We start from the raw sequence: 23,848 nt of genomic DNA on the forward strand, positions 1-23,848 counted from the left end.
AGTTCTATACTGTTGCTGCTGTTGATGTCGCCCTTGGTCGTAGCCCCGTTGGTACTGAGCACGCTGTGGTTGGTACGGGTATCGTCTTTGTTGAGGGTAATACTTTTTCTTCCTGTATGGAGGGGTATAAATACCCAGGGTTCTGAGTGTAGCTCTTGAGTCCTTACTGGAGTGAAGGACCGAATCGGTTGAATCTGCAAACAACTTCTGCGTGTCAAAGGGGAGATCAACAATCTTCGCCTGCAGATGCCTCGGGATACCCGATGTCTGAAGCCAGGATTCCCTGCGCATGACCACTGCTGTAGCCGTTGAGCGTGCCGCCGCATCTGCCATGTCCAGGGCGATCTGGACTCCTGTCCTCGAAGCTGCATAGCCCTCTTGCACAATCGCCTTCAGCACTGGCTTCTTATCTTCTGGAAGCGAATCCATGAGAGAAGTAAGCCTGGAGTAATTGTCGAAATTATGGTTCGCTAGATGTGCTGCATAATTTGCCATTCTCAACAGCAGGGTGGAGGAGGAGTATACCTTTCTGCCGAACAGCTCTAGCTTCTTGGCATCTCTGTCCATACCCACCGCTTTGTACTGGGAAGTCTTTGATCTCTGCTGAGACGATTCTACCACCAATGAATTTGGTTGTGGGTGACTAAAAAGGAACTCCATGCCCTTCGCCGGGACGAAGTATTTCTTATCCGCTCTCTTGTTTGTAGGTGGAGCGGAAGCCGGGGTCTGCCATACGGTGGTGGCTGACTCCAAGATGGCTTCGTCGAGTGGGATAGCGATTTTGGATGAGGCCGGGGGTCTCAGATTTTTGAGGAGTTTGTGATGCTTCTCCTGTACCTCTGCTGTTTGGATGCCTTGCGTGAAAGCCACCCTTTTAAACAGCTCCTGAAACTGTTTGAGGTCGTCTGGTGGAGCAACGTCCCCAGGGGCCGTAGCCTCGTCGGGGGAGGACAAGGAGGAACCACGAGGGTAGACCTCCCTTGAACTCTCAGGTTCTTGCGGTCGATGGTACACCCGCTCGCTAGAGGCTTGCAAAGGAAAGTCTCGGGTTTCCAAAATCAACTCCCCTTGAGACAACTGTGTTTCCGTCCCCATCCGAGAGTGTCCGCGGGGGTATCGGACGGTCAGGGGGGACCTGCCCCTAGGTGTATGCCTGGGGTGTCTGTGCCCAGCATGGTAAGAGCGACCATGGCAGCACGGAAATGGTTCCTGGGATGGAGACCTGGACCACTCTCGGGGTGTCTACCCCCCAGTGTCAGAGAGCGAGATCTCTGCGATGATTCAGACAGTGGTGAAACTGGTTTGTGATAGTAATCCAAGGGATCCAATCCCAGAAAAGGCAAAGGTGGCCCAAGCCATGGTGACGCTGGTTGGAGGAACGGAGAAGGAGGCTCTGGGTAGGCTGGAGGAGACCCATGTCTTCTGGGTGGCGTGCGCAGCATAAGAGGAGGGCTTGTTGAGAGTAGCATTGCAGCCCTGTCCAGAGAAGGGCTGAGGTGTCGGGTTTTTGCTCTCGCCTTACCCCTCCCCTGCGGGGCTGGCACCGCCCCCTCCCGTGCCGGGGATCTCGGTCCCGCTGTCGGCGCCACGCTCGGCACACTCAGCTGCAGTGCCGTGCGGATAACGTCTTCCAGTGCCTGCAGGCTGCATGCCTGTTGGCCCTGCACTGCTGGCGCCGCGGGGGTCAGTGCCGCTTGTGGCGGTGCCGCCGATTCTGGCGCTTGCCTGGCTGCTGCTCTGAGAGCTGCGCGTGTTGGTTGTTTAGTAATCGGAGGCTCAGCCTCTGCCACGTGCGCTGCTGTGCTGTTGCTTGTTTGGATCTGCGGCTGGGGGCTGTGTGCTATGCCCGTCCCGCTCGCTGTGACCGCCGGCAGGGATTGAGCTGGAGAGAGCTTCCTCCGTTTCTGCACTGAGGGAGTGAGGGAAGCCGCTTTCCTTTTATGGAGCCCAGGGGGTCCCTCCGATTGAGGCCTCTCCGGCACGTCGGGCTGGAGGGCCTTATCAAACAACAGCATTTTCAGCCACATTTCTCTGTCTTTTCTGGCCCTGGCTGTGAGCTTTGCACAATGGGAACACTTCTGGGTAATGTGTGATTCCCCCAGGCACCTAATGCATTGACTATGCCCATCAGACGCCGGCATAGCTTCCTGGCAGGACTCACACTTTTTGAATCCTGAAGAGGACATCGCAGTGAGTCTTTGAGTTGTTAATATGGTACTTAGCACTAGATTTGTGCCTGTTCCCCTTTCGTGGACCGCAGCCCGCCGCGGCCGGAGGCCTACTGGCCTTCACGTCCCCGCGTCTTCTCCACTCCTCTCTCTCTTTACTAAATCTTATATATATATATATATATATATATATATATATATTTTTTTTTTCCCCCCCTTTCTTCTTTTTCTCCTTTTTTTTTTTTTTGCAAGAAAAAAACAACAGTTTACGCTAAAAAAACTCTAACTAAGCTGACTCTGGCCGTAGCCTGAGCGGATTCCGTCTGCAGCCGATGGCGGTTGAGAAGGAACTGGCGGGGACCGGATCGCGCACGTGGCCGGGGACACGCAAGGGAGCGGCGCGCGCCGGCGCATGCGTGGTCCGGGAGAAACTGCTGGAAAGTTTCCGATCTGTGGCGCAGGGGCGAGCCCGACACCTATTGTGGAGCACCCACGGGGACACTCGTAGAAGAACCAAGGAGTTATTCCATGTAGCTACCTGGTGAATTTCTGCCAGGGGATTGCTCCTGAAGCATATCGAGAGAAAACACACCTGGGAGAACTGAGGGATGCTTGTGGCCATAAGCAGTGACTCCATAAGAGCACCCAAGGGGAAAACTGGCCAGGTGCTCATCTTCCACCAGCCGCCAAGCTCCTGCCTTGGCCCCATCCCTGCAGTATCTCCCACCCACTGACTAGCTCCTCCTCCTCCTCCCTCCCAGCACCGCAAATCAGCTGTTTTGCAGCATTCAGAGGCTCCAGGAGGGAGAGGGAGAATGCAGCATCCTCAGGGGAAACGGCAGAAAGAGGTAGGGGTTTGGAAGAAGGGGTGGGTGTGGGACTGGGGGTGGGGAGGGTTGTGCACACACCTCAGCTGGAAGTTGGCACCTAGGCTTGTCGCTGCTCCACCCTTCGTGCCCTTGGGGGAGGGCACAAGGACATAACTCACTCCAGCATGGCCTTACAACACTGCTATTCCAAAGACCTTGCTCTTGCATGCATGGGGTGCATTATGTCCCATGCACAGGATCCCCATGGGCATGTACTCCAAGGTGATGGCTAATGCAATGCCCAAGACCGACATCAAAACCTCATCTTCAGCTGGCTCTGTGAAAAGACAGCACAGCCCACACTGGCACAACTGGTATGTTATGCATGCAAGTCCACGTGCCAACCATGCGCCTGACTCTATAAGCTTCAGGATATTTATCCCAGCTGCCTAGTGCTGTATCAGAGACCTCCGAATTACGTGCCTGAAGTGGAAAGACTGAGAAGAGGATATGAAGCAGATGTATGTACCTAATATAGGTACTAGACTGTGCTAGTTAATCACATCACTGCCTATAGACAGAGAGAACAGCTACAGAGACGTCACACTCCTTAGAACGTACCCACTAATCTATACCATGCATTACATATGATCGCTACTAATAAAAACCACATATACAGCCCATTAGCTGTACAAAGTGCTCTTCATTTAGGGAAGAGGCATATTCCCCAGCCGTGAACAGCTAACAATTGAATTCAGGAGAGAGAGAGGAGAGGGAGGACCCAGGGATTAGTGAGCAGGAGAAGCTAGAAAGACACTCTCAGAGAGGTGGGGTATTAAGGAGGGACCTGAAAGAGGAAGGACAAGATTCTTGGTGGCTGAGCACAGTAGAGGGATCCAGGCATGGGGGACTGCAGCAAAAAGGGGATGAAGCTGAGCACATGTAAAGGAGGTAAAATCAGAAGATTGGGAAAAGTAAGAAGCGAGAGCTGGGGGAAAGCAGAGAGGTACCACAGATGCAGTAGGAATATGCATGTCCTTGTGGGAAAGGACAAGGAACTAACACCATACCATTAAGAGACAAGGAGCCAACAGTGAGACTCAGTTAAAAGCATAAGCAGCAGGGAACAGGGACACATTACATGAGAAACGCCACACTTCCCCATACAGAACACTGGGACTGCCCAAGCTCCTTTAAGAGAGTATTATGAGCCCTTAATAAGGGAAAGATTCACAGTGGGACAGACTTCAACAAAGAGCATGTACACCCCTCCTGGACAGACACTTCCTTCACAGCACCTACAGGGCACCAGGGCTAGGTCTACACTGGGAGCACTTATCGACAGAAGTTACGGTCGACAGGGTAACCTCGACAGAACCTCTGTGAACAGATTGCATCTACACGCAGCTTGCTCTGCCGACAGAGAGCTGCCAGACTGCACTGCCCTCGGGTGCCAGGAAGCGGAATGGCAGCTCTGCAAAGAGGGCTGCCCTGCAACCGGAAGCCCCCTCTGCTGTCGACAGAAGCGTCTGCGCTGCACTTAATGCTGGCGAGGCAAACGCAGGGCTCTGTCGACAGAATGCCTTACGTGTGTAGATGCTCCCTGAGTTATGTCCATGTTGACAAAACTCTTTAGTGCAGACACAGCCTAGATGACTAAGGCAGTGGTGGCCAGCCAGTTAGGGACTAAGAGCTAAAACAGCCATGGACAGAGTGCAAAGCGCCATGTACTATATATTTATTTGTATACAGCTATCTATCTATCTACCTATGTAGATATATAATAGCTATCTAGATAGATAAATATATAGACAGATAGATAAAATTAAACATATAATACGTGGCTCAATGCCCAGCTGCTTCCCCAAAGCCAGGCAGCTCCAACCCCCCTCGCTCTAACCTTAACCCCTGGCTCACTGAGCCAGACACTTGTAGCCTTCCTGCTCTAACCCGATCTCCCACCCCTTCCTCAGAGCACACAGAGCAGTGGAAAGTACTCCCAATCAGGAGCCGCGTTTCATTGCTCAAAGAGCCACATGCCACCCCAGACCAGGACCTCTGTTCAGCTAGGCTATTTATTGGTATTAGGCATGAACTGCTCACCTCCATGCAAACTTGGGACTGAATATAAGGAGGGAGAGGGATGGAAAATGGAATGAAGCTATATACTAGCACGGGGGAAAGAAAGGGAATTACAGGTACATATAACATATAAGCCACATGTCTTTCAGCACATTGCTTGTGTTTTGTATCACTTTCCCAAATGCTCCATGTGGCTTTGTCCTCAGACCATACCCTGTCCAGGGCAAGGACTTCGCCTCTGACAACAAACCTCTGTAGCCTTGGTTAAGTCATTTAATCACGTCTTTACTTTCCTCCTTAACCATAAAAGACTGGAAACACTCCTTAAACCAAAATATTATTATTTCTAAACAAGAACACCTCAGGAAGAGGACTACAATAGTTTCATCACTTAGAAACACTCAGCTGGGCCACACTCAAAGCTGACAGACTCATAGCAATGACTGAAAGACACTGAAATTAACAGGGTCCTATCAGGGCAATACAAAAGCATATATCTCTGTGTGTGACAAATATCCCTCAGAAGTAAGAGCTCTCACCTCAGTTCTTGGTTTGAAACCCAGATTATTTTATTTCCCTTTCGATAGGTTTTCCAATGAATCTTTCCAGTCCTTTATCTGCAGCGTCCTTAGGTGAGGGAAATGAAGGTTTACTCTTTCCCATTTCCTAACATTTCTGCCACCTTTCCTGCTGTCTACTAGCCTTGCCAAAGCTGTACAAACAGCATAGCCCTGTTTTCTCTTACTATAACCCGTTTGAAAATATCAGCCTTCCAGCAGAGAGGGACTGGACAGCAACAGCTGCAGGGGCCACTGGTGAGGGATGCAAGAACTAGCCTTCCCCCAGTTGAATCTGAATGCACTAGCTCTGCAGTTGTTCCACAAACACGGGTAAACGGGTCCAAGCTTTTGTGACCAGAACACTAGACTCCTTCTTTGCCTTCCCAGACAACCTCTGCGCTGATGGGCTCTGCGGTACCCCCACCACCTGCCTCATCAGCTGGCAGACATTAACCTTCGGCTGAGCTCCAAAGGGCAGCTCAAACCTTCGCTCCAAAAGCAGCCAGGTCTCCACTGTGGGTTAGATTCACAATGGAGTGGAAAGGAGCTGGCATTGGCTGGCATAACTGTAAAGTTCTCATCTACGGAGTGGTTTTATGCAGATAAAGAACAATAAAAAAAGCATCCACAGTGTAGTGACTTTGTAAAGGTGGCACTGTGGGGCTTACAGTTCCTTTCTCTCAGTGGCTGTGTCTACACCAGCCCAGATCTTCAAAATGGCCGGGCAGTAGCCATTTCGAAGATTGCTAATGAGGCGCTGAAATGCATACCTCAGTGCTTCATTAGCACGCTGCTGGATGCGGCTCTTCGAAATTGCTGCTTTTCACTGCCGTGCTGCTCATCCTGATGGGGGTCCTTTGCGAAAGGACCCCGCCACCTTAGAAATCCCCTTATTCCTATAGCTTAAACATGCCCAGCCAGATTGCCAGCACTATAAACTCTTCTGGCACCTGAATGTCAAGCTGAGACCCTTGCTCAAATACCAGCAACACCTAAAACGTACCTTCAGAACTTAGTTCACAGTTCTTCTGATGTGTGGTTACTCATACTGCTGGGCTATGAAGTGCTCCAAAGAGTAAATAATTAGTTTGGTCAGTAACATCTGCTGCTGTGGCTGGATATACACGAGGGCAAGTCTGTTAAGTAAGCAGGGCCTGTTTTTACATCATGCCTTGTCAGAGTATAGACTCAATTTTGAAAAACTGAGCACCCTACATATGTTAGTACATGTCAGATAATGCAATTAACTTATGCCTACATGTGCTGGGATGCTGACATCGGTAACCTGTTCAGGCAGTGCTGTTCGCACCCAGCACTTTACATGAGAGAAAAACAAACGCATCACGTTATGTCTCAAAAAACCAAGAAATACCTTGCACTGGAAAGGAGCCGTCACTGAATCAAAACTATCAACTCCTAGTGCTCTTTTAGAACCATTTCCATCGTACCTTACATCCAAATTATGTATCTAATACCAGGTTAAATGGGTCAGTAGTTGTACTATATTTATAGTAGTCGGGTTAAATGGGTCGGTAGTTATACTACATGTGTGAGTGGACGACCTGGAGGGCATTTCAGACATTCTTTATGTCATTTCCAGCTCAGTACATTTCCCAGCCAATGGTGAAAACCTTACTGGGTACACTGTAAAGCTAGACATAGCAGCAGAGGCCAGGTTCACTCCCCAGTGATGCCAACAGAGTAGTTACATGAGGGATGAGTTTGGCCCTAGTTTATGCTTGCTTCCAGACCATGTGAAATCTTTACTCTTTCGTTGCATTTACAGATGAGTTATATTGAGTTTCAGCGATCCAAGGCCTTTGCTTTAAATTATGGGCAATAATCATCCACAATAGTGTGGAAAATAAACCCAACACTGCCCAAAGCTTCTGTCTTTTTGCCAGACACTCAAATAAGACACCCGGTTTTTAGTCTTATGCGTAACAAGACCATATCGCGTCCTGAAGGCCAAGATGTTTTTGTCACCATTTCTACCTGATTTTAGGCTATGTATCTTAAAGAATCAGAAGGGTGATCCATCTGGAGTAATTACTGTACCATGAACAGCCTTTCTCCTCATCTCCCTTCTAGCTTTTGCACCTCCCAGGCCCTGTTCTGGTCCACCAATCACTTGGAATGGTCAACAATCGTCACACTCCACCGCTGACCATTGTCCAGCAGCAAAGGTGGGAGGCTCCAAATCCATCCCTCTGCGGACATGCAAACAGCAAGGCCCGTTGCTGCTTGGACATCAAAGTTAAACAAACAACCCCCAATCCCCGCCTCTCTGCCCATCCTAAGGAGCTCCCCAAGGGGGTCACGACTTTCAGCTTGTCATAGCTCACATCAAAGTTTGCACCACACACGAACTCGGCACACGGATTCGAATCGTGTCGCCCGAGAGCGGATATTCAGCTTTTGTGTCCTCCTTTAATCCTGTGTTTTCCCAAGTAATTAAGCCTTTTTGCTTATGAACTTGTGACTAAGTAAAGCATCTCTGAGAGGTTGTAACATCAAAGCTCATTCTACCGTCTGTCCCATGTTTTCTAAAATTGGATTTCTCTTTCTCTCTTTTTTAAATAAAAACTAATTGAATTTAGTTGTAGACTGAATATATTTGAGGGTGCCTTTAAAGGTTACCAGAAGCCACAGTGTTCATCCTGGGAACTAAAGAGGTCGGACACAGCGTCAGTCTTTTGGTTCATGAAGGCACAGCATGAAAGCCACAGCGCTTGCCCAACAAGCTGGAAGAGAAGCAGCAAAGCTTACAGCTGCAGCTTAAGACCTTAGCCGTATTACTGACACAGGGTAACCTGCACCAGAACCACTGCAAGGCTACTATTTCACCAGATCTCAAGATAAACAGGTTAGGTTGCATCAGTACTTAGATGGGCGTTCTCCCGATCACTGGTGATTCGATCCATAATGCTCTCCCCTTTTAGCCAGTAAACCAGGTGGGATTCTTGGTTGTCACACTGTACACAGGTAAATGAGGAGTATAAATACATTGTCTCAGATTTAACCAGCAACCTCCTCCCAGAACTGCAAAAGAGGGGGACTCTGAGTGCAGGCTATTTAGATGGAATCCACGTGAGTTTATCAAAGGAGAAAGCAACAAGAAAACTTACCCATCATGGTGATAAACTACGTTGAAAAACACTTACCTAGAATGTCGATTTATAGCAGCCACCATGAGGGCTGTCCAGCCAAGCTTGTGCCTAGCATTCACATTGGTGCCTTCCAACAACAACCTATATAAAACAGGGAGAAAGAGAAATAGCGTTATAAGATTTTGTTCCTCCCGTAGACATAGACAAGTGAGCTGAACGGATCCAGGGCTGGTAAACAAAATACAGACTCTCATCTCAAGCTCGCTGGTTCCAGTGCAGACTTGGGCAATAGGGACTGAAATTATTATGGTTTGACAGCTCTTCAGGAGCCATTAACAAATGTATTGGTGGGTCTCAATCCAGTTCCTAGTAGACAGGAGCATCATTAAGAGCAGACCTGAATCCTTTTCAGGTTGTTCACATGGATCGTAACAACTAATCAATATGCTGGAGGAAGGGAAGTTAGTCCCTCAGTATGTATGGCAGCTATTAGAATTTTTCTGATGATTAAGAGGCATAAAGGAGTCTAGGCTGGGTATCACGAGGTCAGCAGCTCTTTAAATACCACCTACTATCATGACACTATTTCAGAGTATTCTTGCCAGACAGCAAAAGCCTTACAGAGGTATCAAAACCTGTGTGTTGTTTCAATAAAGATATTTCCACCACTTTTGGACCACATTCCTAACAGACTCCTAGCATCCACTATAAAACTTGTTCTACCTAGCTATTGCTAGCTTGCTTTCTTAGGCTATGTCAACCACAGATATGCAATTCTAGCTACAGCAATTACGTTGCTTGAATCAACCTATCCACGCTCGGCTAACTTGACCATCTCTACTGGGGAAGGTTGACGGGAGAGTTCTTCCCACCAACCTCCCTTATTTCTCACATCTCATGAGGAGTACAGGGGTTAACGTCATGCGGCTACACTAGGTCTGAATCAGGAAATGACTCTTTTCTAACCCGAACCACAAAGATGAGGATTTCCAGCTTGCTCATGGACTACCATGTCTCTTAAAAAATACCCTGGAGGTTCTAAAATGTAAAATCAAAACAAAAAAGCAGTCACGTAGCACTTTAAAGACTAACAAAATAATTTATTAGGTCACTTGTCACTACCTATAGCCCCCAACTCAAGCCACTGTAATGCATCATTAAAGACCTACAACCCATACTAAATCATGATGCCGCACTCCAGAAGGCCCTAGGTGACAGGCCTGTTCCTTCCTATGGACAATCTCCCAACCTTAGGAGGATTCTCACTAGCAACCACAGGCTACACCACAGTAATACCAATCCTGGAACTTTTCCTTGCAACAAGCCCCCTTGCCAACTTTGTCCACATATCTATTCTGGAGATACCATCACCGGACCTAACCACGTTAATTACAGAATCATGGGCACATTCTCCTGTACCTAAATTAACATCACATATGCCATCATGTGCCAACAATGCCCACACCCCATGAATATAGGACAGACAGCAAACACTCTTTGACAAAGAATGAATGGACATAGAACAGACATCAAAAATCTCCAACTACACAAATCTGTCAGCCAGCAATTTAATGGAGTTGGCCATTCTGTTAAAGACCTAAAAGTTTGTGTTCTACTGAAACGGGATGTTAACAACTGTCTATAAAGGGAATGCTCAGAACTAACATTCATATTCAAATTTGACACATTAACACATGGTTTGAACAGGGACAGCAAATACCTGACCCATTCTGAGAACTCTTACATACTTTGATGCTTTATCTAACTCTTAACGCCACCCGACCCTGTCATCCCTCTGCTCTTCTGATTTGTGATCCTTGATCACAGTTTAAGGACCTCTGTGCTTTATGTATTGAGTCTGTTCTGGTAAGTTGGCCTGTCCCACAAAAGAAGTTGGCCTGTCCCACAAAAGCTCATCACCTAATAAATTATTGTGTTAGTCTTTAAAGCGTTACATGACAATACATACACTATTTAAAATGTATTATGTGCAGCAACCCATTTCACTAATGGATATGTAGCAAAAGGGTTTATTATGTGCAATGGTGGGATACATGGATGGAATCTAACAAGAGCATAAGAATGGCCATACTGGGTTAGACCAAAGGTCCATCTAGTCCAGCATCCTGTCTTCTGACAGTGGCCAATGCCAGATACCTCAAACGGATTCATCCCAATCAGTGTGGATAGCTCTGAAAACTAAAAAGCTAACAGTTTGTTAGGCACTATTAAGAGAGGGATAGGTAATAAGACAGAAAATACCATGCAACTATATAAATCCAAGATACAATCATACCTTGAATACAGCGCAGAGTTCTGGTCACCCCATATGAAAAAGATAAATTAGAATTGGAAAAGGTATAGAGAAGGACAACAAAAATGATTATGGGTGTGCAACATCTTCTGTATGAGGGGAAATTAAAAGGACTGTGACTTTTCACTTGGAAAAGAGACAACCAAGCGGGATAAGAGAGAGGTTTGTAATATCATGACTAGTATAAAGAAAGCGATTAAGGAAACGTTACTTTTTTCACATAACATGAGAACCAGGAGTCACAATCCAATGAAATTAACTGACAGCAAGTTTAAAACAAAAGGAAGTACATCTTCATGCAATACGTAGTCAACCTGTGGAACTTGTTGCCAGAGGGTGTTGTGAAGGCCAAAAGTGTAAGAGCTCAAAACATAACTCGGTATGTTCATGGTGGCTAGACCACCAATGGCTGTTAGTCAGGATGGTAAGGGATACAAGTCCACCCTCTGATTGCCAGAGTGGGAATGGATGAAAAGACCTTTTGACCTCCATGTATGGTCCAAATGCCAGTGATACTTTTAAAGTCACTAATTCAGAGGCCTACTTGCAAGAGCTTCATTGGTAAAGATGCAGAGCTTTACCATTTAGGTGTCAAGTTTCGGAGGGGTAGCTGTGTTAGTCTGGACCTGTAACAGCAACGAAGGGTCCTGTGGCACCTTATAGACTAACAGAAAAGTTTTGAGCATGAGCTTTCGTGAGCACAGACTCACTTCATCAGATGCTGGTCTTGGAAATCTGCAGGGCCAGGTATAAATAAGCCAGAGCAAGGGTGGGGATAACGAGGTTAGCTCAGTCAATAACAGTGAGGCTTACTACCAGCAGTTGATCTGGTTCACACCTCCAGATCAACTTCTGGTAGTCAGCCTCACCCTTGCTGACTGAGCTAACCTTGTTATCCCCAGCCTTGCTCTGGCTTATTTATACCTGGCCCTGCAGATTTCCAACACCAGCATCTGATGAAGTGAGTCTGTGCTCACGAAAGCTCATGCTCAAAACTTTTCTGTTAGTCTATAAGGTGCCACAGGACCCTTCGTTGCTGTTACCATTTAGGCGGTGGTTGGTAGCATTAGCTGGTCTTTTGTTAATCGACAGACTGCATGGCTTTGAGCAAGCTCCTGGCTGCATGCAGGAGGAGGGGCAGGGCTGAGCTCCCACCTTGCGTGTTGATGAAAATTGCCTCTGCGTGCTGCTCTTGGCCCCTGTGCCAGGGGTTGCTGACCCCTGGCATAGAGAGTACACATAAAGTTTAAAGATGATACCACACTGGGAGGGATTGCAAGTGCTTTGGAGGATAATCTGGAGAATTGGTCTGAGGTAAATAGGATGAAATTCAATAAGGACGGCTTGACAAAGTCCTGGCTGGCAGCTTGACAAGGTCCTGGCTAGGATGACTTAGTGGGTGTTGATCCTGCTTGAAGCAGGGGGCTGGACTAGATGACCTCCTCGGGTCCCTTCCAGCCGTATGATTGTATGACAGGTCACTAAAGGATTGCTTATTTTGTTCATTCTTTCAGAAGCACTTGCCATTGGCCACTGTCAGAAAACAGGATATTGGCCTAGACGGACCATAGGTCTGATTCCATATGGCTGTTCTTAATTACACAAGCTAAAAAACTGTGAAGAGCTATAAGTAAAAATTCTGTAATTAACAACAAAAACTATCTAAGTACCTCAGAAGCAGGGAGTCGGCCAAACAAACAGGGACCACTGGATGATTGAGGAGCTAAAGGGCATTCAAGAAAGATGAAGCCATTACAGAGAAGCTGAGGGCATAGCTCGACCACATGGAAGATCGGCCCAACCAGGGTCGATCTTCTGGAGTTTGATTTTGTGCACCTTGTAGAGACGTGCAAAATAGAACTATCTGGGGATGGCAGTTGACCCCTGTACTCCTCAGTATCGTGAGTAGTAAGAGAGGTCAATAGGGGATTTTCTGTGAAGACAGCCAGATAAGTAGATGGCAGATAAGTGATTCTAGCTACTCAATTGCCATTGCTAGAATTGTGCATCAACAGTCAACCTACCTGCCTATTGTAGATCAGGCCTAAATTAATTCTTTGCCTGTCTTCACTGCAGAGCAAGTGACAGAGCTTACACTTCTTACACTGGAGCAAGCCATTCTTTTTAGGTGACAGGAGGAACTCTACCAGACTGACATGTTAATACAGAAAGTTTGGGAACAAACTAATAAATTAAATGGCAATAAGCCAAGAGAACCAGACAATATTCACCCAAGAGTTCTGAAGGAACTCAAATATGAAACTGGAGAACTATTAATTGTGATATGTAACCTATCACTTAAATCAGCTTCTGTACCTGATGACTAGAGGAGAGCAAATGTTACACCAGTTTTTAAAAAAGGATCCAGAAGCAATCCTGGCAATCACAGATAGTAAACCTTACTTCTTAACCAGGCAAACTGGTTGAAACTGGAGTAAAGAACAGAATTATCAGAAACATACAGGAACATAATTTTGAGGGAAAAGTCAAAATGCCTTTAAAATCACCCCTCACCAATCTACCAGGCTTCCTTGAAGGGGGAGAGGAGCAACAAACACGTGGACAAGGGTGAGCCAGTGGACACAGTGTAGGAGGATTTTCAAAAAGTCTTTGACAAGGTCCCTCACCAGAGGCTCTTAAGCAAAGTAAGCTGCCAGGGAATAAAAGGTCTTCTCATGGATCAGTAACCATTTTAAGCAGCACAGATGAGCCGCTGTAACACTTCAGTGTAGAGGCTATCTATGCTGATGAGAGGGGTTCTCCCACCAGTGTAGGTAATCCATCTACCTGGCACTAAGTACACAGTGATTTTAAGGACCCTAACTATGTCACTTAGAGGTGTGGATTTTTCACACTGCTGACTGATGCAGTTAAACCTGACAAATTTTGGAGTGTAGACCAGGTCTTAGTTTTACCCTTTAAGACTGCTGTGCATCTGCAGCTGCCAGGACTTTTCAGCTACCCCTCCCCACAACCTCTGCACAAGACAATGAGCAGGCTAAATCTTAGGACTTTCGACTTCAAGAGGTAGTGATACCAAAATTGACCAAGCCCACTACAGGGATGGACAGCGGTATGGCTATCTGAGATGAGTTCACCATTCAGTGGGCAAATGCCAGGAACAAACTTGTGAGCGCCCACATATTTATCAGATGAACAGACTTCAACGCAAACACTTACCAGATTTCTATCAAACTCTCACTGTAAACTCATGAATCCAGCCAATTTTAGTCATTACATAAAATGGTTCTTCTACCCTAACTCTGATGGGTTCCAAGCGATCTGTCTTTGCTCATCCCTGAGACTGGTCTTTCCAGCTTTCCCCCCACCTCCTTCCATCCTTTTGTTGAATCACTGAAAACAGGCAATAGAACTTTAAGTACACCCTTGCAATCTGAAGAGCTCTCTTAGATGTAGGTTGCTAGAAAGAACACACCTCCTTGCCTATTCAGAATTCTTTCCTCTCCCAGTTTAAGGCACAGTAAGTGCTGGGGGCAGATGAGCCATGGTAGCCTGTGCACAGTACAGATTGCTCTCTAGCACTAGCAGCTGTGCATAAGGGCTGTGTTTACAGTAATAACAGAGACATGCTGAACTAGTCTGTCTCACACCCATGGCTACTGCTGGACGTGGCGATTAAGTGTCTTGCTTGATGTGGCATTGCCTACAGCATGAATCCACACTGCTGCTCCATCTGCAACTTCAAGTTACACGGCCCCTTTGGACAGAAATGGAGTAACATGAGCCTCAACAATGGCTTCCTCAGAAGGATCTTTGTGTGATACTGTCCCCTAACTCAGTTTTAATGCCAAGCTGCATGTTTCAAACGACTTCCAATGAAGTCAATGCAGCCACTCAAAACAGCGCTGAATTCAGCCCCAAACCAACAGAAGCTGGCAGAGGAGAAGGACATAATTTCACAGCTGATTCTTTATCATCTGACCCCAGACCAACGTCTAGGTGTTTATACTGAATTCCTTCACCCACCACAGGTACACAGCCACTTTCTGCCATCCTAACACTGTGCTGGGTGGGGCGCTGGGGGTCAGAGCTGAGAGCAGGCATGGAGCATTCTGTCTCTCAGCTGCTTGGCTGGCTGGTTCCTCCTCACATGCGAAGAATCTAACTGATTGCCATAGGTGGGACAAGGAAGAAATTTTCCCCTCAGGTCAGATGGCCCGAAACCCTGGGAGCTTTTCACCTTCCTCTGCAGCACCTGCCCAGATTATCTGGGTGTATTGCATTCAGTCAGTTGCCTGCCTTTGGAGGGGCCTTGGGCACTGCTGTACCTCAGGTACTCCTATTATCTGCTTGTGGCACATAACAGTCTGGCCTCCGGTGGGTCACATTTACTTTGGTCTCTTTTCTGCTACTGGGCTTAGTATGTGGGGGCTGGGTGGGGTAGGTAGCAACTGACAAATAAAGGGGCAGACCAGACGAGCTGGTGGTTCCATCTGGCTTCAAATTCAAGGGATCTGAAGCCACAGCCTATTAATCACTCAGAGGAGAGCGCAACCAAGCCATCTCACCTTTTCACTTGGTTGACTTTGACCCTTTGAAACCACTTTGTGCCTACTGAGTTTCAGCATTTCCCCTGTGCAATCCATTTCCCCTGGCTGGGTCTTTCACACAGCCACAGGGCAACAAGACACTTTATTACACAGCAAAATGTTACTATAGCCCTACAAAGCAGAATTCAGGTGTGGGCAGGTCTGGCACGTGAAACTACAGGCTGAGTCTTTCTAGCCCAGCATCCTTGGGACCTGACTGAAGCCAAACGAGGGAATTTGCCAGATCAGACGTTAATATTGTCGAGTACAGGGGTCAGCAACGAAAACAGCAATAAGAACCCTTTTTTCCAATTCGGTAAAAATCCTCAATAATTCAAGAACTACAACACGCGTGAATACGAGATGGTCCTTAGGAAAGGACATCAAACTATACTTTTATAACCCCTATTATAAGACCAGAGCACACATAATGATTCTAATGAGATACATGTTCACTGCAGGACGTTCACAAACTTTTTACTTATTCTATTTCTTCACACTTTACATGCGAGTTTGTACCACTGCCTTCCTGACTTTCACTCCTGAACCTTCTCTCCCCCTGGAGGACACAAGGGAGAGTTATCCGATGTTTTGAGACCACATAATGTTTGCTATTTAGGTATGAGTTGTTCATTTTTGGGCTTTTAGACATTCACTGTTTATCAAAAGTAATCAGGAGGTTTTTTGTTTTTTTTTGTTTTTTTTTAAAAAACTTTGTGTTTATAAAATCAGGAGCCACAAAGAAGTCCTTAAAGATTCGCATGCAGCTCCCAAACCACAGGTTGCAGACCTCTAGTCAGCAGTAATGCCAACACTTCCACAGCTTACTGGGCTCTTAGAAGACATTTGGGGTAAACTGCAGCTAAATAACACCACAGAACACAGTCAGGACTGGTGGCTGTAAACAAACTTTATGGGACCACAGGAAACTTGGTCACACCCATGATAAGTGGTCATCTGGCTTGCTCAAATCATGCCGGATTACAGATGCTGCTGGACGAGTGTGTGCCCAGTTAGAGAGGCTCAAGCTGTACTCTCCCCACCCCCCGACTTATAAATGACAATGCCTGGCTTTTATCTAGTATCTTTCATTAGAGGAGCTCAGAACAGTTCACAAGGAATTGCCTTATTTAGGTTAACTGAGGCTCAGGAAAGTTAATTGGCCTTCCCAGTCAGTGACAGAGCCATGCACAAGATTTCCTGAGTCCCCTATTCCAACAGGAGCGCCGTGGCTCCCTGAAAAAACCACGCGTTCGCTTTTACAACAACGTTTTCAGTGCCCGCTCTCTCCTGAATTACAACTGGAGTTTAGTGCCGGCTCTCTCCTGAATTACAACTGGAGATAAACTCTCTGAGCCCTTCTCCTCATCACCAGGGCAGGAAGGACAGGCATGAAGGCACTGTTTTCCCCTTAGAAAGTATTCACAGTCATGGAAATTGTTGAAACAATGAGAGAATTTTACTAAAAAACATTCAGGAAATTAATTTATCAAAATATATCATATCTATTTTTAGATGACCATCAATGGCCCTGATCCCCCAAATCAAACCTCCTATGAAAGACCCCAGCGGATTACAGGATCCAGGCCTAAGGTTTTGGAATTAATCAAGAAATCTTCCATTTAGGAACTCAGCTTGAGCAACTTTAAGTATGTGGAATGCTAAATGATCAAACCTCGTACAAAGAATTACTAGCCACATTGTGTAGAGTAATATGCACTGACGTTTCATTTAGGAGTGTTTTTTGTTAAAACACTGCAAGATGCCAAGCAACTTAACAGGTTTGCTAGACAACCGAACTTTATGTTCAGGATGCCTGAGTCTATTTTTTCCAGCCTGACTTAATGATATGGCAATCGATAAAGTGACGACCACTGTTCAGGTCCTAGACAGCCAAATGTATTTACCAGCCGGGACATATTTTTTAATTAAATAAAATCCTCTGATCAATGTTTAGGATGCCTATCGACATTTTAACCAAATAAGATCCAGAGTGCTCACGATTAACAATTTAACACACATGCACTTCCAACTATATGAATATCAGCATCACAGGTTTTTTTCGTGAGACAAACACATCCTTTGCTGCTGGATACACAGGAATCAGTATCAATAAGTAAATATCTGGGGTGTGAACTTAAGGCTCGGATGAAAGGCTGAGCTTCTTAAAGGGTTTCAAAAGAATCTCAGGATTATCAAAGTTTGGGCTCAGTTTACTTTGGTGTCAAAGAGTTTGGATGTTTTTCTAAGCCAAGCTGGTTAGTTCACAAGGGCAGATTTTCTTGTGAGATTTTGAGTACATTTGCTTCCTTGAGAATACAATCTCTCTTGTGGCATTTTGACCCTTCTGATTTCAATCCCATATGAAAACCTCCCTCTGCCTGGACTGTGGCAACACAAAGATCCACTAGTAACCCTGAACAGGGCAACATCTCCTCAATGTTAAATAAGAAGAAGGTTGGAAGTGACTCAATGATCTGGCCAGAAGAGCATCTTGAGGTGTGTTGTAAGTTTCCAAACGGCTTGTGAAGGGCACAAGGCGAGAGAGACGTGTTGCTTTTGGAGTGGACACTATTTAGCCTTAAAGTAAACAGGACCTAAAACTCTGCAACTTTGATCGACCCAGAAAAGCGAAAAAAAAAAAAGCCTCAATGTTCTGGTTGCCGAATATATCTCATGTTGCAATGCAGCAACACTCCCCCTCCCCCGTCATCCCCCTGCCACAACCCCCTTCCCGACTGCCCCTAGACAGATGTGGCTTCTATTCATCTCTCCTATCCCATGAGTTCTGGGTGAGTAACTCTCTGACACTGCCGCTTAGAGCCCAAGCCTAGAGGGCATGTTTGAGTTTGTGCTCAGTGCCTGGGAGCATGCCCAGCTCACCCTCCCAACAGGTGGAGGAAGAGGAAATGGGAAACTTGAACTTTTGCAACAACAATAGCTTCTGTTTCTCTCAATCACTTAAACATTTATTTCCCTCTACCTCAATATGTTACTGTTCAACTGCAGGAGTACCTCATGTCAGTGGGGCTTGCCCTCAGCTCTGCAACATTAACTGCAAGAAAAAGCAGTGTCTCAATATGAAAGCATAAGCTTCTCTTCTAGACTCTGGTGAAAGAGTCTGTCCCTCCAGGAGAACTACTTGAGTCACTGCAAAAATGTTCATCCTGCTGTTGTTTTCCTAGAGGTAGATTATCTAACGACTGCATTTGCTTCTGAATCCTTTAGAGACATCTGTTGGCCAATAATTAATGTCTTGGTACAATATAAATATTCTTTATATAGAATCCAATCCAAAACATTATTAGACAGTTAAACCACAACACAAGAAGAGAGAATACGAGAGGTATAGGTGAGGCAGAAGATGGATATATTCAAATGAGATGGAGAAAGATAGACAAGATGCTCTCACTGAGAGGAGTTGCAAAAGAGACTCTTACACCAAGTGTGATGAGATGGTCTGAAGGGACAAAGCTGTGACAAATAAGCAGAGATGGTGAGCAGCATGTAGAGGGAGAGGGTTAAGGATGCATGCTGGAGTAAATTCAGAGGGCTTTGCAGGATAGAAAGGGAAAGAGAAGTCTGAGCTTTACCCAGAAACAAACAGGAAGCCAGTAGAGCTGGTTAAGCAGGTGTGTGATCTCTGCGTAGTAACACACTGCTCAATGGAGACAATCAGAAGTCACAGAAACCTCATTTTTACTTTCCATGTCTGAATACGTGTACTACTAAAACACCAGCCATGGTGACAATTGAGAGATCTGAAACACGAATGAGTTAGGAGGTAGCTAACGTGTTCCATGATCCACAGATGAGAAAAAAAGGAGAAAGAAGCAAAAACCCACACTTGACAAACTAGAACTGAGCGCAGTGGGGTGCTGGTTCATGGCAGGGCTCTGACCTAGCTGCTTTGGTAATATTAACAATAACAAGTTCAAATGTTACAGCACTGAGCAGGATAACAGAGCCAAATACTCTCATGAAACTGAACCCCTTTGAAAAGGAGACAATGTGCACACCACACCTAACGCCATCTGTTAGGTACCAGCAGTGTGCCGCACACGCAGAAGTTGTTACACACCAAACATCGTCACGCACGTACAGCTTGAGAGGTCAGAATTTTGTCCCGACCCTGCTGGTTAACAGCCACTGATGGACCTACCCCCCAGAAATTGACCTAGTTCTTTTCTGAACCCAGTTACATTTTTGGCCTTCACTGGAAAGGCATTCCACAGGCTGACAGTGTGTTGTGTGGACAAGCACTTCCTTATGTTAGTTTTAACCCTGTTGCTGATTAATTTCATTGGGTGACTGCTAGTTCTTGTGTATCACAGGATAAATAATACTTTCCAGTTAACTTTTTCCAAACCAATCTTGAGTTTCTCTCCGCCATTACTTGTCTCTTTTTTAAGCTAAGAAAATCCTTTTTTAAGCCAGTCTTCTTAGTCTCACATTCGGAAGCTATTTCATCTCCCTAATACTTTTTGTTTCTCTTTTCTGCACCTAGTGCAATAAATCATTTTTGAGATAGGGCAAACAGAACTGCATGCCATATTCAAGGTGTGGGAGATCATGGATGTATTCAGTGGCATTATGGTATTTTCTGTTTTACCATCTATCCCTTCCCCCAATGGTTTCTAACACTGTTAGTTTTTTTTTTTTTTTTTACTGCCACTACATATTGAAAAGATGTTTTCAAAGAACATGACGACTCCAAGATCTCTTTCTTGAGTGATAACAGCTACTTTATTACCCCATCATTTTGCATGTGTATTACTTTGCATATATCAACACTGAACTTTATTTGCCATTTCTTCTCCCAGTCAAACTGTTTAGTGAGATCCCTTTGTAACTCTTTGCAGTCTGTTTTGGACTTAACTATCCCGAATAATCTTGCATCATCTGCAACTTCTGCCACTCCACTGTTCCTCCCTTTTCCAGGCCATTTATGAATATGTTCAACAGCACTGGTCCCAGTACAGATCCTTGGGGGATCTTGTGATTTCCCTCCCTGCACTGTGAAAACTGACCATTTATTCCTACCCCTTGTTTCCTATATTATAACCAGTTACTGGCCCATAAGAGGACCCTCCTTCTTATCCCAGGACTGCTGTACAGACTGAATCACCCCGATCCACAAGCAAAGGATTATAGCTTGAGGTGGGAAATGAAGAGGCAGAGTGCACAAATTCCTAAGGACAAATTTCAACGATGCAATTTTCATGCAAAGCTCCTTGAGCATAAAAAGCAGAAGGGAATGAAAGGCAGGACATTGATGCAGAATTCTAACCAGAAACAGTCTAAGGGTTTCCTGTGGTACAAGTGGAGTCTTCAAAGGGTAACTTGGCTTTTCCTGCTTATTGCAATCCTAGCTGGCCCAATGCAGCAGTGCATGCCACGGCTGCGACATCACACAAGTTCAGACTCTTCCCTTTATTATATATTAGGTGCAATCCTGTAGCTCTTGAGAGCTTGACTGGGCAGAGCTGGATGTACTTGCCTTCATGATTTTCATACTATCACAGATTATAAGGCCAGAAAGAACACACCAGATACCTAATCTTATCTCCCACACTTCACCCTACCCAGTTACCTCTGTATTGACCGCAAGAACGTGAACTGAATGAATATACCACAGCCTTCCGGAGACACAGATATTATTGTGCCACAGACAGACCCAGGGGCACCAAAGCCCAGACATTTTCTGTCTGTTTTGGAATTATTATGTATTGTTTGTATTGCGCTAGTGCTCATAACTACCAGTCCTGGACCAGATCTCTGCTGTGCTCGGTGCTGCGCACACACACAACAAAGAGCTGGCCCTTGCCCCAAGCAGCAGACAATCTATTAACAGACTCAAAAGGTGGATACAGACAGATGGGGGAGGAAAAAGAAACAAGGAGGCTACAAGAGACATGCACAGCTCACCTGAAACACTCTAAGCTGAATTCCTTGACACAAGGAAGGGATGGGACAGTTGCCCAAGCAGTTTTAATTTTTCAGAGGGTTTTACAGGGGCCAGTTAAAATCAATCTAGAGAGTGGGACAACCTCAAGTGATCGAAACTGCACCTTTGAAAGGGCAGGTCAAGTTTCTTGACTCTTCCATTTGCTGAAGAATGGCTTCATCCCACATCCCTGGTCTGCTGAGCATTTTAACATGCAGCAGACTCTGGCTACTGCCTGCCGTTACAAATGGCCCTGATAACTGTGCACTGACATGAGAGCTTTGTTTCTGTGAGCCATGATCACACAGCTCTTATTAGAATACTGTTCCATCATCTTTATTTGGCTAAGGAACTCTTCTGTGAGCCCATATTTTTGTAGGTGGTTTATTAAAAAATAAGAGTGAAGCATGGAGAATCAATATTAATACTGTGTATAAAGGCGAGCGGGGGGATGGAGGTAGTATTTCTTCATGGTTTTGCCTCTTGCTTCCCCTGCCTCTTTTCAATATACACAGATCAACGCAGCTTGGGAAAACTACTAAACTACCGAGAATAACAGAAATTGTCTGCAGTTATGGCTAAATACATACAGGGCCTGAAGTCAGTGGGATTCTGGCCATCAGCTCCAACGGGAGTTGGATCAGTCCCCCAAGGAGAACTTCTTTTTATTTGTAATGCAAAAATTAACCTGCACTTGCTTCATTGGGATCAGCTGACACTCAGCTAAGAACTGAGGCTGCCACTTGATCTGAGCTAACTCACGAGATTAGCTCGAAAATTAATTGTGATTAAAAAAAATTAAATGTGACTAATTGCACTGTTTAACAATAGAAGGTCAATGGAAATTTATTAAATATTTTTGATTTTTTTCTACATTTTCAAAATGTTGATTTCTCCAATTACATGGAACACAAGGGCCGCATCTACACTAGCCAAAAACTTCGAAATGGCCATGCAAATGGCCATATCGAAGTTTACTAATGAAGCGCTGAAATACATGCTAATGAGGCGCTGAATATGTATTTCAGCGCTTCATTAGTAAATTTCGAAATGGCCATTTGCATGGCCATTTCGAAGTTTTTGGCTAGTGTAGACGTAGCCAAGGTGTACACTGCTCTCTTGATAGAATTATTTTTATGGCAAATATTTGCACTGTAAAATGGCAAACAAAATAAAAAATATTTTGCAATTCACTTCATACAAGTACTCCAGTGTGATTTCCTTATCATGAAAGTGTCACTTACAAATATAGATTTTATGTTGTTACGTAGCTGCTCTCAAAAACAAAACTACGTAAAACTTTAGGGCCTACAAGTCTACTCAGTCTGACTGCTTGTTCAGCCAATCACTAAGACAAACAAGTCTTACACTGAGGAGGGATTGCCTGAAAGTGAGAACAGGCATTCGTATGGGACTTTTGTAGCCAGCATTGCAAAGTATTCATACGCAACATTTGTACGCCCCTTCATGCTGCAGACCTCATCTCAGAGGACATGTTTCCATACTGGTGATACTCATTAAAAAAAAAAAAAAACCATTAATCACATTTTTGACTGAACTCCTTGTGGGAGAACTGTAGGTCTCCAGCTCTGTTTTACCTGCATTCTGCCATAGATTTCGTGTTATAGCAGTCTTGGATAATGACCCAACATGTTCGTTTTAAGAACCTTTTCACAGCAGATATGACCAAGATGGTACCAATGTAATATTTCTTAACAGCTACTACACTTAGTGGTCCAAGGCTTAAGAATCCAAAGCGCTGTCCCACATTTGAGCAGGAAGAGGTGTGGAGCATGCTTTTAAAAGTCTTAAAAGCGTAACAGAAACTACAGGACCCAAACCACCAAAACAGAAAATCATCCTTCTGCTGGTGACATCTAATTCTGATAATGAAAATGAACATCTGTCCTTTCTGCTTTGGATCATTATTGAGCAGAACCCATCATCAGCACGTACGCAAACCCTCTGGAATAATGGCTGAAGCATGAAGGAGCATGTGAATCTTCAGTTCATCAGGCACATAAATACCTTGCGACGCTGACTACAAAAATGCCGTGCAATTGCCTGTTCTCGCTTTCAGGTGACACTGTAAACAAGAAGGAGGCGGCATTGCCTCCTGCAAACTGTAACCAAACTTGCTTGTCTGAGTGATTGGCTGAACAAGCGGCAGGGCTATGTGGACTTGTAGGCTCTTAAATTTTACAATGCTTTATTTCTGAATGCCAGGTTTGTTTTTTTTTAACATAGTTCTATATTTGTAATTCAACTTTCATGATGAAGAGGTTGCACAACAATACTTGTACTGGGA

At 45.3% G+C, this 23,848-nt stretch overlaps 1 protein-coding gene across 1 annotated transcript in view; it reads right to left on the reverse strand.

The window, feature by feature from the left end:
- CLPB (ClpB family mitochondrial disaggregase) overlaps positions 1 to 23,848 on the reverse strand; it is a 161,130-nt gene that overhangs the window by 125,328 nt on the left and 11,954 nt on the right. Inside the window, exon 3 of the mRNA XM_075017145.1 lies at positions 8,784 to 8,870. Within this exon, the coding sequence (XP_074873246.1) occupies positions 8,784 to 8,870 (87 nt within the window). The remainder of the gene's footprint in view (positions 1 to 8,783; positions 8,871 to 23,848) is intronic.

Source organism: Carettochelys insculpta, chromosome 1 (genome assembly GCF_033958435.1).
Source record: "Carettochelys insculpta isolate YL-2023 chromosome 1, ASM3395843v1, whole genome shotgun sequence".
NCBI lineage: Eukaryota > Metazoa > Chordata > Testudines > Carettochelyidae > Carettochelys > Carettochelys insculpta.